The sequence below is a fragment of the Myotis davidii genome, unplaced genomic scaffold, assembly GCF_000327345.1.
Source record: "Myotis davidii unplaced genomic scaffold, ASM32734v1 scaffold18, whole genome shotgun sequence".
NCBI lineage: Eukaryota > Metazoa > Chordata > Mammalia > Chiroptera > Vespertilionidae > Myotis > Myotis davidii.
In genome coordinates this window covers 2,121,696-2,139,044 of record NW_006292696.1, presented here as the reverse complement: position 1 = coordinate 2,139,044, position 17,349 = coordinate 2,121,696, and the positions used below count along the sequence as shown (strand labels likewise).

At 50.0% G+C, this 17,349-nt stretch overlaps 1 protein-coding gene across 1 annotated transcript; it reads right to left on the bottom strand.

Annotated features, from left to right (window-relative positions):
• Positions 1-92: 92 nt before the first annotated feature.
• Positions 93-4,831, bottom strand: LOC102766646 (platelet-derived growth factor receptor-like protein). Its single transcript, XM_015565657.1, has 3 exons — positions 4,462-4,831; positions 3,831-3,970; positions 93-619 (listed from the first exon to the last, which is right to left on the bottom strand). Exons 1-3 carry the CDS (start codon positions 4,829-4,831, stop codon positions 404-406), a joined length of 726 nt encoding a protein of 241 aa, XP_015421143.1. The 3' UTR covers positions 93-403.
• Between the last annotated feature and the right edge of the window lie 12,518 nt (positions 4,832-17,349).

The window sequence follows — 17,349 nt, the reverse complement described above, 5'->3', positions numbered from 1 at the left end:
TTCTCTTGGCCTCTGTGTTTTCCTGGGAGAGGGAAGAGGTGGATCCTGCTGATGACTCTGCCAGGGGCAGGCATCTGTGAGGAATAATCCTGGGGCCTGGGTGGCTCGGCAGGGTCTAGGCTTCCTCCCAGGGTGCTGGTGCCGCCCTGGCCCTGGCTTTGCCCAGCGCTGCACCTGGGGTTGGAATGGAGCTGGCTTTCAGAGAAGGTCAGGGCAGGGCGTGAGGCAGTGAGCGGGAAGTGAGGGGTGAAAGTAGAGATGGGAGAGTGTAAGGGGTGAAGGCCAAGGTTCTTTCTTCCCACGGGGGGCACCTCCTTGGCATAAAAAACACCAAAGTTCACACAATTACCAACCCCTGCTTCTGCCCATTGCTCATACGCAGATGCCTGCAGTCAGGGAGGGACTAGGAAGGGGCAGGGGAGACTCGAGGGCTCCGGGTCACATGGACATGGGTGGTGGCCATCCCAGTGCCCTGAAGGTTGGCGGCCCGGCAGGTGTAGACGCCAGCGTCCCCAGCCCGGGCCTCTTCCACATACAAGGTGCTCCCTGCCTCCTGGTGAGCCTGGCCCTCCCTGTGGACCACGTCAGCCCGCTCACTGACGTAGGGGGGTCGGCCCATCTGTAGGGAAGAGATAACCATCTGTCAGCTACACCCAGTGCCGTCTCTCACTCAGGCCCCAGCGGGTAAGAGGGACCACGTATCCTTCTGGGGAAGGGGAAGTGACTTGCCCAAGACCACAGCTCAGTGTCAGAGCCCCCGAAAGGCCAGGTTCTTTGTGGAAAATGTGAAGCTTGTCAAGTCCCTGGAGAGCAGCTGGGGCCTCCTACCCGCTCACGGACACTCGGGGTAACGGGCAGAACAGCACCTCTCTGGGTGGGTGGGCAGCGCTCTGGTTCTGCGGGGATGTCAATGGCTACTCCCTCCCCGAAGAGGGGAAGTGGGGGACTCATGATCAAAATTGCCTGGGAAACACTGAGTCAAGCAAAGTTAAACTGGGGAGACGCAGACCACTGTGTCTGTCACGTGTGCAGGTGGGTTTTGAATCTCCAAAGTGGGTGATGGTTATAAGAGGCAGTGTTCTCCTAAGAACACTCCTTTTCGAGGAGAAAATGTTTGGGGAGATGCTGGCAGAGGGAAACCATGGTCTCCCAACCATCTGCATGTCCTTTTTCTCTTATTGGGTCTCAGCTTGCACTTTTGAGGGAAATTGCTTGACAATTTTTTTTTTCTTTCACTAGTGTTGTCTTCTCATAATTTGCTACCTGCATCAGTTTTCCAGGAAGTCAGAGGGGTGGTTAGGAAGAAAATTGGAAAAGCAATTTGGAGGTGGGGAGAGAAGGAGCTTGTGAAACAGGCAAAAGGAGGATGTTGCAGGTGACAGGTATGGTGGGCAGAGGGTGGAGGAGGCCAGGAACCCTCCACCTCACATCCCAGCTCTTCCAGGAAGCACTTTTAAATGTTCCTAAAGAGACATCTCCATCATGGCAGAGTGACAAGACTCCTTTGTTTCTCCCCTTGAATTTACAACAAGTTGGATATGTGTAACTCAGAGGATCCCTAGCTCAACACACCAACAGCCTGAAAGATCCACGCATTGGGGCATCTGAAGGTGGGCGCACTGGAATGAGAAGGGGAGAGGGAACAGGGAAGGACAGGGATGGTGGCAACAGATGTGGTTTGCTGCCCACTGCAACTCCAGCAAGCAAGGTCCTAGTGAAAAAGTGGAGCTGCAGCCCTCACAGTAGGGCCTGGAGTGTAAGAGGGGCAGATGTGAGATCATGAACTTGCCTTTCTGCCCTACCCATCTCAGCAGAGCCCAGTAGAGGCCGTGAGATGCCTCCAAAAACACAGCAGGGGCAGTGGCCACTAGTGTGTGTGTTTGGGGTGGTGGTGGGAGGGGAGTGGCTCTGGGAGCTCATAAAAGCCGTTCTCCACTACCCTCCACATCCCCTCACTTCAATGGTCATGTCATGTAACCAAGGCGAGCTGGTCACAGAGGGGAATCCCAGTGGGTTTGCAGCATTTTCCTCAACCTTAATGATGCTGCTCCACCACTAGCCCAGAGGTGCTAATGGTGCAGGTAAGAGAACACAAAAACTTGTGCTATACCACCATCTACTGGGAAACAAAAGAAAGTACCTACCTATTAACGTGCTGAAGTGAGAGCAGAACAGTATCTAAACAAGAGTTCACTGCCTCAGATGTGCCGACAGAGAAGCAATCCATCAAATACCATGAACAACCAAGGTAACATGCACAGAAAGAAAATGAAAAGTCTCCAAATTCAAAGTCATGGAAGACTGTGACTTAAATGACAGAGAATTCAAGATTGTAGTGACAAGGAAACTCAATGGTATACAAGAAAACTCAGAAAGGCAGTTGTATGAGCTCAGGAATAAAATTAATAAAAAGAAGTACTTTACCAAACAGATTGAAACTACAAAAAAGAACCAAACAGAAATTCTGGAGTTGAATAAATAAATGAGATGAGGGATGTATTAGAGAGCATTGGAAATAGAGCAGATCAGATGGAAGAGAGAATTAGTAAGCTTGAAGATAGAATCTAGGAATAACCCAGGAGGAAGAAGAGAGGGTTTTTGTTTTTTTTAAATTAACGCACCCTACAAGAACATTAGGAAGAGCAACCTAAGGATAATACGTGTAATAGAAGAAAGGAAAGCCTGTTCAATAAAATAATTGATGAGAACTTCCCAACCTATGGAAAGAACTAGAATTTAAAATTGAGGGAGCTAATTGAACATATAATTATACCAACAAAAAAAGATCTTCTATAAGACACCCTATACTTAAAGTGTCAAAAATTAGTGACAAAAGATTCTCAAGGCAGCCAGGGAATCTATAATAATAAAAGCGTAATATGCTAATTAGACTGGACACCCTTCCGGATGAAGCTGGGGCTGCAAGGGAAGCCCAGGTCCCAGGTGCCAGCAGCCAGGGGAAGGAAAACCTACTCTTGCATGAATTTTGCACATCGGGCCTCTAGTAAGACTATAACCTACAATGGAAACCCCATTTGATTATCATCCAATTTTATCAAGAGAAGCATTACAAGACAGGAGGGAATGGAAGGAAATATTGAAAATAGTGAAAGATGGGAACCATCAGCCAAGGATTTTATCCTTTAGATATGAAGGAGAAATTAAAGCTTTCCCAGGCAAAGAAATGTTGAAAGGAGCCCCTCTATCAGAAAAAAACACACAAAAGTATACAAAACAGACAGAAGCAAGACACTGCTCACCTCCCATTTGTAAGTGATTTGGGCTGGTTGGGCCTCAGCTTGAATGTCACCTCAGAGAAGACATCCTGACCGCTCTCTATCTTAAATACACCTGGTCACCTTCCCATTTCATCCTTGATGTAGCTCCTAGTGTTCTCCAGATGATGGCGTTTGTTCACTGCCCCTTCCCGTTTAAACTGTGAGCTCGCAGAGAGCAGAAGCCCTCTCTTATTGGCTCAGCATCATAGAGTACCCAGTACAGTGTCTGGCTTGTGGTGGGTGCTCAATAATTATTGTTGGATAAATTAACAAAGGACCACATTATACATTTTTATACATTAACCTGAGAAGTAGCTCTACTTGACAGATGAGGACACTGAGGCCCAGAAAAGGGAGGTGACTTGCCCAAGGTCACTCAAAGAAGTAGTGTCAGAGTTGGGACTAGGATCCCTGTTCATCAGATTCCTAGTCAAGCAGGGGTTCCACTCTGCTGTGATCGCTCCTGGCCCTCATCCTAATCCTTCACTCCCACACTCCTGCCCCAACACACCACCACCACCACATACACACATATTTTCATCCTCTGCCTACCTTCTGCCCCGGATATTCCCAACGGAAGTCCACAGCAATCTCTGGCTCACTCAGAACCGTGCAGGTCACACTGAAGTTCTCTCCCAGAAGGACCGATGTTGTTGAAGCTTGGATGGTGGGTTTGGGGGACGATGATGGGTCTGCCATGGAGAAGATGGGAGAAATGGGGACAAACATGTTGAATTGATTGTTGCAATGATTGAATGGATGGGTGAAATGGTTAAATTGATAGAGGATGAATGGTTGAGGTGGTTGAGTTGATAGAGGTTGTGTGAATGGCTGTAATGAATTGATAGAGGATGAGTAGATGATGGAACAGTTAATCTGATGGACGATGGGTGAATGGAATGGTTGATTGAAGGGAGGATGGATGAATGGAATAATGTGACTTGATTAAGAATAAGTGGGTGGACAGAAAGGCTGAACTGATGCAGGCTAGCTCAATAGCTGATTGCCTGACTATTTCTGGACAAGATAGTCGAATACACAGAGTGTTGTGAAAAGGTGGTTGGTGGTTTAGAGCTAATCCACAGATTCCAAACCTGAGGTTCCCAAAGGAGGCATCCCTCCCATATCCTCCTCTGCCCTGCCCTGCCCTGCCCTGCCCACCCAGAGACCTAGGCTCACGCACAGTTGATGTAGATCAGCATGTACTTGGTAGAGATTTGTCTCAGGCCTCGTAGGCTGGCCAAGCAGAAGAGGGAGCCAGCCAAGGAAGCTCGGGGCCGGTGGATGGTGAAGCCCTTCTTCACATCAAAGGAGATGTCCGTCCCATCCACTGGGACCTCCTCTGGGGGGAACTCCCGATGCAGCGTCACCTGGGCCAGGGGGTTGGTCACCTGGCAGGGAAGCAGGGCTGGTTGATGACTGCGTAACTGTACCACCTCATAATAATTCTCTGTGGGGACAAAGAGTTCTCCTGGGTCTGGGAAGGAAGGAGGGAGAGAGAAGAATGAGCTTAGGACAGATGTATTGTTTCCTGATGCTCTACCATCACTCATGAGCGTAAGTCCCTTGAGAGGATTTGAAATCCCACTTTCCCTGCCCTTCTCTATTCTCCATGTTCTTTCCTCACTGGTAAGGGGTTCTGGACTGGGAGCTGAAGACCAGCCTGCTGCTTCAAGCTTTTGTCATTAGCTGGCTGTGCATCTTAAATCCCTCTCTGGTCTTTAGTGTTTTCATTTGTTCACTGTGGGGTTCGGATGGCTTGGTCTCTAAGGGTCCTTCTATGTGGAAAGTATTACAGGAAGTACTGAACTTGCAGTTAGGTTTCTGGTTGGATTCCCAGTCCTGCCACCCTCTCACTGTGGGATCTTAAGCAAATCACTTTCTTCCTTTGAGCCTTTGTTCTTCTTACATGTCAAGTAGGAGCGATTATGGCCTACTTTGCAGAGCTGATAAGAGGCAAATGGGATACTGGATATGAGGCACCAGGCCTGTGAGAGGCACACATTCATCAAACTCTTTCAAGGTACCTTTTGCAACATAGCCTCAGGCCAGATTCTTGGGTGCACAATGGTGCAATGAGTAGGAATTACCTCGGGACCAGCTTTCTAGAGCAGTGCTGTCCAATAGAACTTTCCGTCAGGATGGAAATGTTCTGTATCCGTGCTGTCCTATGTCACCACTAGCCACGGGCATTTCAAATGTAGCCCGTGCAACTGAGGAGCGGAACTTTAAACTTTATTTCATGTTGATTAATTTAGATTTAAATAGCCACATCGATTTTGTGGCATCTGTATTGGATGAAACGGCTCCAGGGTGAGGCAAATGCAATGGTTAACTTTGGCTGAACATCAGAATCACCTGAAGTGATTTTAAAATAACCAAGTCCTGGGCACCACCCCCAGACCAAGTAAACCAGCACCTTGCTGGGGGCGGGGGAGAGAGTCAGTCGGTTTAAAGTTCCACAGGTGACCCTAGTGGGCAACCAGACTTGGGAAGCACTGAGTGCTGGTTCCCAAATCTTCTCTGGGCTCCAGGCTTCATCCAGCCTTAATGGGCATGGCGCCCAGAAACCTGTGTTTTTTAAGGTGTTTCCGGGTGACACCGAGTCAGGGTCAAGGACCTGTGGGTTGGGTAATTATTACTGCTACGGTTGGATTTGAGTAAGGGAAACTCAGCGGATTCTAGGGGCGTCATCTGTTTCCTTGGTGGGACAAAGTCGGGCTCCTCAGTTCTCCTTGGAATTAGCCATGGAACCCTAGATCGTCCAGGTAGGATCTTGGAGACCACTGGCGCAATTCCCTCACTGAACAGGTGGGACGAAGGGGAGAGACTTAGACAGTTATGTTTGGAGGGTTTTCTGGGACCGCGGTGCTTGGAGACCCTGCTCCAGGGCACCTGTGAAGAAGATGAAGGTCTTCCCCTGGCGGTCCTCGCCCTCCGTGCAGGCGGCATCCTGGCAGTCTCGAGCCCAGCAGCTGTATTCCCCGGTGTCCGCGCCCGTGGAGTTCACCAGCTGTAACCGGCTGTGCTGGCTGAAGTGCTTGATTCTGAAAGACCGTCGGTGGGGGCAGGAGAGGGGGTGGCTTGGGACACTGAGTGGCAGCATTGGGTTGGTTGACAGTCCTCCTCCCCAACTTTCATCGCTCAACCACCCAGCTCCCCTTCCCCAATGGAGCTGGCCCGGTTTGTCTTGGCCCCACCCACCGTTTCTGATTGGCTCGCCTATCTCACACGCAACTTCTCATTGGATCATCTATCCCCCACTGGCCATGCCCACACAGGGCAAGCGGGATCCCAAACATCTCTGCGCTCCTGGGATTTCCGCTGGCCCTTAGTTCAGGGCAGCAATTGCCCTCTAAGCGCCTCCACCTGCTAAAGGAGGCAGTCCCCGGAGATCTCATGTTAAGAAACTAAACTGAGAACAGTAGGCAAACCTTCTGAACCCAGATCCCAGCCTCCGCCTGGTTCTCTTCTGGACTGGAGTGGGCAGTGCTGGTGGGGCCAGCTTGGTCTCTCTCTGGCTTCCGAAGGCGGTGCCCTGACAGAGGGTGGCCGCCAGCTGGACTGTCGGCCTCTTTTGCTTTGCCTCTGCCACCTTCCTCCCTACGGGCACTATTTGCTGCCCCCAGAACTGACTTCCCGGAATTGTGGGAAGCCACGTGTCCATTCTGTGAAGCCACTCTGCCTCTGATGGGTCTTGCGCGCCCATCTTACTGTTTCCTTTAGGTGCCTGCAGTTGTACAGAATGGGATGCCCAGTGTGGGTCCATCTTAATCCCTATGAAAACGGTGTAAGTGCTTATAAACCGCTGCCCAGCTTCCTCCGAGCCACCCTGGACCCATTCAGGCTGTGGCAGGAGTTCCTCCTCCCCATACCTGAGGCGGCCCTCACCCTCCTCTTCCAGGTACTCGGGCACCCTCCAGTGGACCACCTTTCCCCGGCAGCGCAGCTCCAGGGGCTCCCCAGCCCGCAGGCTCAGAGAGTCCCCCACCTTCTGGAAGTGGCCCCTCCCCAACACCTGGGTCAGGATGGAGGGGACCGGGGTGCCGGGAGCTGCAGTCTCCACAGGAGTCTTCTTCTGCAGGGGCTGCTGTCTCCGCTCTGACTTGGAGGACTTGGGTTTTCTCCTGCCGGAGGCTCCTGGGAGGCTCACCCCCCCAGGGCTGGCTGCTTTGCCATCCTTTTTCTGAGCCTTTGGAGCTCTGCCACGCTCCTGGATTTCAGCTGCAGGAAGACAGGGTGGGTCTGGGGTCACCATTCGCTCCAGTTCTGTCCTTTCCTCACCCCAGGAGTTGACTGATCTCAGAGTTCTGTGAGGATCTTGTACACAAGTCATTGTCTCTCTTTAGGGGAAAAATATAAAATACAGACAAACCAAGAAAAATATTAAATTTGCCCCCAAACTTACCATCCAGAGATAAGCACCATGAATATTTGAAGCACGTTTCCCCAAGGCTATTTGAATGCAAGTATTTTAAACAGCTACTTTGTAAAGATAAAATGGAATAATATAATACGTATCTTTAATCTGAATTCTCACTTAGTGATATGTTTTGATTACTATTCCATGGCAAACACAGGTACACCAACATTTTTTAAAAATTTTTTATTGATTTTATGAGCATGAGAGAGAGAAACATCCATGTGAGACCAACATCTATTGGCTGCCTCCTGCACACCCCCTCCCAGAGATCGAGCCTGAAACCTGGGCATGTGCCTAACTGGGAATCGAACCAGCAACCTTCAGTGTATGGGATGGCACCCAAATCACTGAGCCACACCAGCCAGGACTGTACACCAACATTTTTAATGACTTGTATGTGATTTCATGGTAGGGATTTCATAATTTATATTTTCATTGTTGAGTATTTGGGTTTTTACATTCTTATCCAAAATAAGCAATTCTGCAGTAATCATCTTATACATACACCTTTACTCAGATTGCTTCTTGAGAATGAATTTTTTAGAAGTGAAACTGCTTGTGGGCTATGCAAGGGAACTTAACACATTTTCTTTTCCAACTTGCCACCAATATTTGAAAGCCTTCTTAAGCGTGCTCCAAAAGAGGTCGCTTAATCTGCACTTGGATCTGTCTAGTGATGGGGAGCTCAGTATTTAATAATACCAATAGCTGCCGTTGATAGAGTCTACAGCGTTTCTGGAACTGTACTAGCCCCTTTATATACATTTTTAAAAATATCTATTTTATTGTGTTTTTTTTTTTTACAGAGAGGAAGGGAGAGGGATAGAGAGTTAGAAGCATCGATGATAGAGAAACATCGATCAGCTGCTTCCTGCACACCCCGTACTGGGGATGTGCCCGCAACCAAGGTACATGCCCTTGACCAAAATCGAACCAGTCCCTTCAGTCCGCAGGCCAACACTCTATCCACTGAGCCAAAGCAGTTAGGGCTATAAACATTTTCTTATTTCATTCTCTTAATGACTGCAAAGTACATATTATTCTCTGTGACTCACTGGTGTCCTACAGCTTAAATCAATTCTGACACTATCTACACAGAGAGGACCCCGCAGGTTAATGGCTCAGTCCCACAAGCCTGGCCCTCTCCTCCCACTTAAGAGCTCAATCTCAAGTCCCAGGTTGTCACCTATGCTTCTGACTGACAGGCTATAAATAGGGGGTCCCACACTCCTCTCCTGGGGTTCGATTTGCTAGAATGACTCATAGGACTCAGGCAAACATGTTTTCCAGTTGATTATAAAAAGAAACGATAAAGGATACATATAACCACCCGGATGGGAGAGACGCACAGGGCCAGCTCTGTGGGAGGAGCACAGGGCTTCTGGGGCCTCTTCAGGTGCACACGCTCCCAGCCCCTCCGCCTGCTCAGCAGCCCAGAAGTTCTCCCACCCATCATCCTCTTGGGATATTTCTGGAGGCTTCCCCACACAGGCGCCATCCATCATTAACTCAATCGCCACCCCTCTCCGCTTCCCACAGGGTAGGGGTGGGGCTGACCGGTCCAAGCTTCTTTGGTCTTTCTGGTGGCCAGCCCCATCCTGAAGCTATCCAGCAGCCCTCCAAGAGTCACCTCATTAGGACAAAAGACCCTCCTATCACACAGGAAATTCCAGGAGAATCAGGAACTCTGAGTCAGGAATCGAGGCGGGTCAAAGACCAAGTATCAGAACAAAAGACGCTCCTGTGCTCTTATCACTGAGGAAACTGCAGGGGCTTTAGGAGCTCTGTACCCAGCACTGGGGGCAAAGACCAAAATATGATTTTTCTATCATTTCACAACAAGGTAAAAGGTCTCCCTGGTGTCCCTAATGAGGACATCTATCCTGGAGGCCATGCCCAACCTTAGAAGGAAAGGGTGTTTCAATAACTTTTTTTTTTTAAATATATTTTATTGAATTTTTACAGAGAGGAAGGGAGAGAGATAGAGAGTTAATCCACAGAGCCAAACCGGTTTTGGCTGTTTCAATAACTTTAAGAAGGCCCTAACTGGTTTGGCTCAGTGGATAGAGCGTCGGCCTGCGGACTCAAAGGTCCCAGGTTCGATTCCGGTCAAGGGCATGTACCTTGGTTTTGGGCATGTCCCCAGTGGGGAGTGTGCAGGAGGCAGCTGATCGATGTTTCTCTCGATATTGCTATACTCGCTTTATTTATGGTGGTAGGGAACAGAATGTGCAATAACTCCAACGTATGCCTGTATTACATATATTAAACCAGAATATATCTGGCCGAGGGCTGGGTTTGGGTGGCTCCCAGAGGTGCAGCTGTCCTGGCAGACCTGACAGGGCCCACCACAAGCCCTGATGACAGGGGGCTGCAAACACATCCCAGGACTGAGGGCTGTGGGACCACGTTGGGAGGGGCCCTCTGGGAGCCGTCACACCATGTCTACAGCTTTGGAGCTTCTGGGCTTGCCAAGGCAACAGGTCACTTAGGCAAACTGCAGGAAGACGTCAAGTTTTATTTCAACATCTGATGACAATAAAAATTGTTGGGCTCCCAGGCGCTGTGCCGAGTGCCCTCTGTGCGTTATCTTATCTAACACCCACAAAGCCTGCAGATGAGGAAACGAGGGTCCCGTGGTTTGCCCAGGGATTCTATCTGATGCTACCACGTTGTATTATTCATCTTCCTGTGCCTAGGTTTCCATTATTGCATTTATAAAACAAAGAGGTTGGACTAAACCAGAGGTTTTCAAGTTTAAAAGCAAACCAATCAATAGGTAGAGTCTAGATAGCAGAGCCCTCTCTTGGAATATTGAAAGGCCAATGATAGCCCTAGCTGGTTTGGCTCAGTGCAGAGCGTCGGCCTGTGGATTCGATTCTAGTCAAGGTCACATGCCTGGGTTGTGGGTTCGATCCCCAGTAGGGAGCGTGCAGGAGGCAGGCAATCAATGATTCTCTCTCACCATTGATGTTTCTATCTCTCTCTCTCCCTCTCCCTTCCTCTCTAAAATATATATATATATATGAAAGGCCAATGATAAAGCATAATAATAGGGTTGTTCTGGTGGAAGGGGGTGGAGTTTGGAAACCCACCCATCCAGCTTTTCAACCACTGTTTCCCCCCTCTCTCTCCCACCACAAGGCAGGCAGTGGGACAACAGAATGACTTCCTTAGAATATAGCTTTATAAAACCTCGTCTATAGTAGATGGCTCTCAAGGAGCCTTCTCAGTGCCCTTGTTCTAAATGTCTGAGATCATCTCACCTCCAGAATCACCCCCACCACCACCACTCCTCCTCCTTCAAATAACCCTCCAACATCGACCATCAACCCTTCGCTAACCTGCTCCTTGGTTACCAGGAGGATGCCTGCCCCTTCCCTTCCATCGGAAGCTCCCTACATAACATCTGATAGCACCACGAGGGGAGATTGCCAGTGGCCAGACAGCATCTGGAAGAGGAGGTCTGGATGACAGCATCTCTCCAAATCCTGTGCCAAACCCAGCTCTTCTCTTGCAGAGATTATTCCAGTCCCAACTCCTCTGGGGACGCTGGGAGTGGCGAGATGGAGGAAGGGTCTCCCTGGGGCCTCCGCCTCCCTATGGATCTGTCTCCTATTAGGTTCTGGGCTAGAATCTTTCAGGCTGTGCCCCTGATGGAGCCCTCCAACTGCTGCTGTTTGTGAGCAAAATATAGACTCTTAGAGTCAAAGAACCTAGAAACAATCACTCCGACTTTTAGAATTATATTATCTTGGATTGGCCAGCTTTGATCAGGGGTCTTTAAAGTTAAAATAACTTTGCTACCACTTGTTGAGTATTTACACGCGAGGCTCCAGGCCAAACATTTATATACATTATGTCATTTAATCCTCAAAACCGCTCTATAATTTTAAGATTACTGTTATCCCCACTTTTCTCCTGAATAAACTGAGTCTTAGAGACTGTTTTATGACATCTTGCCAGTGAGCGAGCGGAGGAACCAGCATTTGTCCTGTCAGATTTCAGAGCTCCACAGGCTAGAACCACCCATGAATCTGTCAGTACTAGACTTGAATGGATAGCCCCTGACTTTCAGATCAGAGAGGCCTGTTGGCTCCGGAAGGTCCCACGGCCCATCCTTGTCACTGCTCAGATGAAGAAGCTGGGCTCCCAGACGTGGCAGGACCCAGCCAAGGTAGCACAGACCGTGAGTGGAGGAGCTGAGCCTCGAGCTCAGCCTCCTCACACCAGGGTTCCAGCCTCACTCCCCTGCCCCATGCTGGAACGGGCATTCCCGGCAACTGGAAGAGGCAGGAGCGGTCTCAGGACATCCTAGGGGTCAAAGTCATTGGCGGAGAAGGAAGGGGAGGTCCATACCTGAAAGGACACAGATGAACAGGCAACAGGACAAGAAGCAGAGGGTCCTGAGGTCCATGGTGAGCGACCTGGAGCGGATGTGGCCGTAGGAGCTGCAGGGAACAGACTGTTGGGGCTGGAGGGTGTGAGCAGGGGAAGTAGTAGCAAGGGACCCCTGGGAATGGGAGGGGAAAGGACCTGATTTCAAAGGCAAATCGAAGACTCCAAACAAAATTCCTTCCTCTGGGCTCCCCCTTGCCAAGGTGAATGGAGCTATTCAGAGCCCTGCTCAGGAAAAAACAGTCCTGCCGCCAGGAGATGAGGGTCCCCAAGGCCAGACAGGCGGAGCTGGGAGGCAGCTGGAGGGGCCATGAAGGTCACGGGAGGGCCATGGAGGAAGAGGACAGGAAGATTTGAGGACAAAATAGGTGAGTATGGATTGAAGGGAGGTGGAGCTTGAACTGGACTTAAAGCAGGGCTTGGCGACTGCCCCTGGGCCACATCTGTTGGCCACTGGCTTTTGCATAGCCTGTGAGCTAAGAATGGTTTTAATATTTTTAAATGGTTGGAAAAAAAATTGTTGACACATGAAAAAATTATAGGAAATTCAAATCTCAGTGTCCAAAAATAAAGTTGTATTGGAACATGGCCACACTCACGCTCACGCGTACTGTCTGGGCTGCTTTTGCCCCACGACAGCAGAATGGAGCATTAGTGGCAGTGACATGGGGCCCACAGAGCCCAAATCTTTACTGCCTGTGCCTCTGCCACAGAGGTTTGTTAACCTTGCTCTAAAGACTGGTATGTCTAAAAAATAACTTTACTTAGGTAAATAATCTATACTAATATAAGGCTAACATGCTAATTGGACCGGACATCTTCCAGATGTCCTTCCTGACAAAGCCACGGCGTCTGCGAGGGCCGAGGGCCGGCGGCTCAGGAGAGGCCACAGCCCGGGGCCAGTCCAGCGCCTTGGCTCCTTCCGCAGAGGCAGCGGGAGATGGGGCTGCTCGGTCTCAGCCCCAGTGTTGCCCCTTCCGGAGAGGCAGTCACAGAGGCAGCGGTGCGGCCCGGTCACCACGCCTCCTCAGAGGCTGGACAGGGTGCGATGTGCTGTGCCTCAACCTCCCACAGCCCCTCCCCTAGCCGGCCTGGCCCCAGATCACCCACCACCCACCAGTGGTCAGGGGCAGGGCCAGCGCTAAGTAGCAAGGGCTGAGGGCAGGCAGCAGCAGCGGGGTGATGGGGTGGCACCTTCCCCTGATCTACCCGGTTGCCTCCCGCAGAGGGAGGCCAGACTGCTGCTTAGGCCCGCTCCCAGCATGAAGGTCAGAAACAGGGATGTAAGTCTGAGCCCCAGATGGCGGTATAGGTCCAGGGAGGGAGGTCTTGGCACTGGGGGCGGTCTGGGGCAGAGAAGAGGTCTGGGTCAGAGGCTGGACCTCTGGGTCAGGGAATGGTGATCCAGACTACTGTGGATGTCTGGACCCCGGGTTAGAGGACTGGGCCCCGGGATGGCCTTGTGCCCTGGCCTGAAGGTCTGGGACCCGGATGTATGTCATAGCCCTGGGAAGGTGGTTAGGGCCTTGGAGGGAGGTCTCGTATCTGGAGGGAGGTCTGGCCTGTGGGCTGGATCTGGGTTATGGACTGGTGGTCTGGACTACGAATAAAGATCTGACCCCCTGATACAAGAATGGATTCTGTGTTTGGGGTTTGGGACCCAGAATAGCCTTCAGGGCCCTCCAATGAAGGTCCGAGATGCGGACATAGGTCGAATGCCCAATGTAGGACTGGGTCCCGGGAGGGCAGTTGGGGCCCCCGAGGGAGGTCTGGGCCCTGGGGGGAGGTCTCCCTCACGGTGTAAACCTCTGGATCATGGAATGGTGATCTGGACTACTGTGGATGTCTGGACCCAGATTAAGGACTAGATACTGGGTTCCAGGTCCAGACCCCTGCATGGACTTCTGGGCTCCGGCCTGATGGTCTGGGACCCAGATGTAGGTCTGATGACCAGATGTAGGTTTGGGTCATAAGAGGGAGGTTCCGGCCCTGGAGAGAGATGTGGGCCCTGGAGGGAGGTCTCACTCACGGTCTAAACCTCTGGATCATGGTATGGTAGTCTGGACTACTGTGAATGTCTGGACTCAGATAAAGGACTAGATACTGTGTTCGAGGTCTGGGCCTCTGAATGGACTTCTGGGCCTTGGCCTGACAGACAGAGACCCGGATGTAGGACTAAGCCCCGGATGTAGGTCAGGGTCCTAGGAGGGCGGTTAGGGCCCCCGAGGGAAGTCTGGGCCCTGGGCTGAAAACTGGCTCACGGTCTAAACCTCTGGGTCATGGTATGGTGGTCTGGACTACTGTGAATGTCTGCACCCAGACTAAGACCTAGATACTGAGTCCCAGGTCTGGACCCCGGGATGGACTTCAGGGCCCCACCCTGACAGTGAGAGACCTGGATGTAGGTCTGATGCCCAGATGTAGGTTTGAGTCATGGAAGAGAGGCCTGGGCACTGGAGGGCGGTCTGGGCTTCCACTGACAGTCTGGGTCATGGACTAAACCTCTGGATCACGGAATGGTGGTCTGGACTACTGTGGATGTCTGGACCCAGATAAAGGACTAGATATTGGGTACCAGGTACGGGCCCCGGAAAGGACTTCTGGCCCCGGCCTGACGGTCTGGGACCCGGATGTAAGTCAGGGTCCTGGGAGGGCAGTTCGGGCCCCGGAGGGAGGTTTGGGCCCTACAGTAGGTCTGTCTTACCGTCTATCAGCTGCCTTTTGCACACACACACACACACACACACACCCTTTACTGGGGATGTGCTTGCAACCAAGGTACATGCCCTTGACCAGATTTGAACCTGGGATCCTTCAGCCTGCAGGCCAATGCTCTATCCACTGAGCCAAACCGGTTAGGGCTTTATGTAGTACTTTCAAGGGTACTGGGAGCTCAGCCTGTCACCACTTTGAACCCAAGTTCTTGCTGATTGTTCCCCAGGGAGAGGTTTCACAAGCAGAATGTCTAGATAATGGACATGAAGACCATGTCCAAGCCCTGGAGGACGCCGTGTGGTGGCCTGGGTCCCATGTGCTGTTGTAAGCTCTCCGGGCACCCTGTTCTTCTCCCTCCCACAGCACGTTCATGGTTTAAGTTTGTGATTATGTCATGAATGCCCATATCTGGCTCTCTAGGGTGTGAGCTCCGTGAAAGCTGGGACCAGGTCTGCTTTGTTCACCCTTTATCCCAGTCTCTTGGCACAGGGCCTGGCACTTTGTGGGCACTAGCCAAGCATTTGCTGAATGAATGAACGAATTGGTGTCCAGGCTTTTCTCTAATTCAGGAGCAAGAGTTCCCAAACAGGCAAATAATGGAGGTGTGGGGAGAGAGGGGGCGGAGCACAAACAGGTAGGCGACATCATGGAATTGGAAAGGTCACAGGTCACTCCCTTCCCAGGTGTCCGGTCCTCAGGTGGTGGGGGGTGGGAAGTATCTGGAATAGTAGACTTTGGGACTAAACACTCATGGAATCTTTGACTCATAGAATTCATGCATTCATTTATGTATCATTCATCAAATATTTATTGAGAGTCTACTTTCCCAAGCAATGGAAACACAGGCATTAACCAAATCACACCAATCTCTGATTACCAAGAAGGATTGTGTTAGGATGGGAAAAAGCAGGATTCCAGCAGAGACGAGGGAAGGGGTGGGTAAAGAGCACTGGAGAAGAATTAGGAAGGAATTTCTGAAGAAGTGCTATTTAAGGAGAGACCTACAAGAATAGTAAGAGCTAGTGAGGCAAGCTTCTGCCAGGCTTAGAAGATTTCATTCCATGCAAATGAAATAGTTCAACGGAATTTTGAGTGAGTCATGGGATCTTGGAATCCCAGAAAAAAGGATCTCAGAACTATAGAATCTTAATTTCACAGAATCTTAGACAAGCGCTTACCGACTCTTTAACAGTAAATGGAATCTTAGAATGTGAGAGACTCAGAGTTTCCTCATATAAGAATAAAAGGAATCTGAAGAGATCATGTGTTCCTATCCCTTCTCTCTACCATTGTACAGACAGAACAAAGCAAAATTGCAAGGGCATGTATAGCCCAGCCAGCATTAGCTCTCACCTCTTATTGTTAATAAACCAGGGTTCTATCCATTTACTTAATAATAGTAGCAATGCTTACATGTATTGTCTCATGACTACCTGTTAATGCTGCTAAGTGATTTTATATCATTCTATCAGTGGATTCCAACAACAAGCTTGAGAGGCAGATACTCTTCTACTAGCCATGTGTTATGACCAAGAAAATAGACTGTCAGAAAAAAAAAACAAAAAAATAAATAAATAAAGATTAATGGTTGTTCAGCTAGAATGTGGTGGAACCAGACCCTAGGGCTGTTTTTGCTTATTCGCTTTTTAATGTAAAGACCATGCTCTAAAGCACTGAACTATGCAGTTGTTTTTCTAATTACAGCGGCTTACAGGGCTACCCTTTTCACAGTGACCCAGCCTTCCATAACTTTCCCTTCAGGGGTCAAGGTAATCCCTTGGCTTGACTAGACTGTGGGGTGATGAGCTGCCTAGATGGTCCGTTGTACCCGCTCATGTCCAAGAAGCAAAGCATTCCGAAGGCCTCTGCCTGCTGTTAAACCTAAAAGAAGTGCTGTTTATGGGATCCAAGAGACAGCACGGAGTCAGGAAACATGAGTTCCAGCCTGAGCCCAGGCACAAAATAACTATGCTATGCAGGCTACGTCACGGAGCCTGCCTGGTCCCAGGGAGCTCCCACCAGCCAGTGAGTCCATGTATTTTAGATGGGATTACAGTGCCTGCTCTGTCTACCTCCATTGTGAAGGAATAACCAATCCAAACATGCTTTGTGACCTATGCAATAGAGGTAAGGTGCAATGGTTTTCCTTCTACCTGGTGAGTGAGGTTTCCTCTCAACAGAAAGCAAGTTAGCAATTTGTATCAGAAGACTCAAAAGCTATTCATTACTCTTTTACCTGGAATTCAAGGTTTGGGAAACCATCTCAAAGCCATGTTGAAAAATTAGAGTCAACCTAAATGTCCAACAATAGGCAATTCGATCAATTATACTATTACCATACAATGGAATTTTATGGTCCTTTTAAATGTTTTGAAGAAGAAGATTTAATCACATAAAAAGGTGTTCACAGCCCTGGCCGGGTGGTTCAGGTGGCTGGAGCGTCGTCCCATACCCCAGAAGGTGGTGGGTTCTTCGAGTCCCGGTCAGGGAAGATACCTAGGTTGGGGGGTTCAGTCCCTGGTTGGGCGTGTGCAG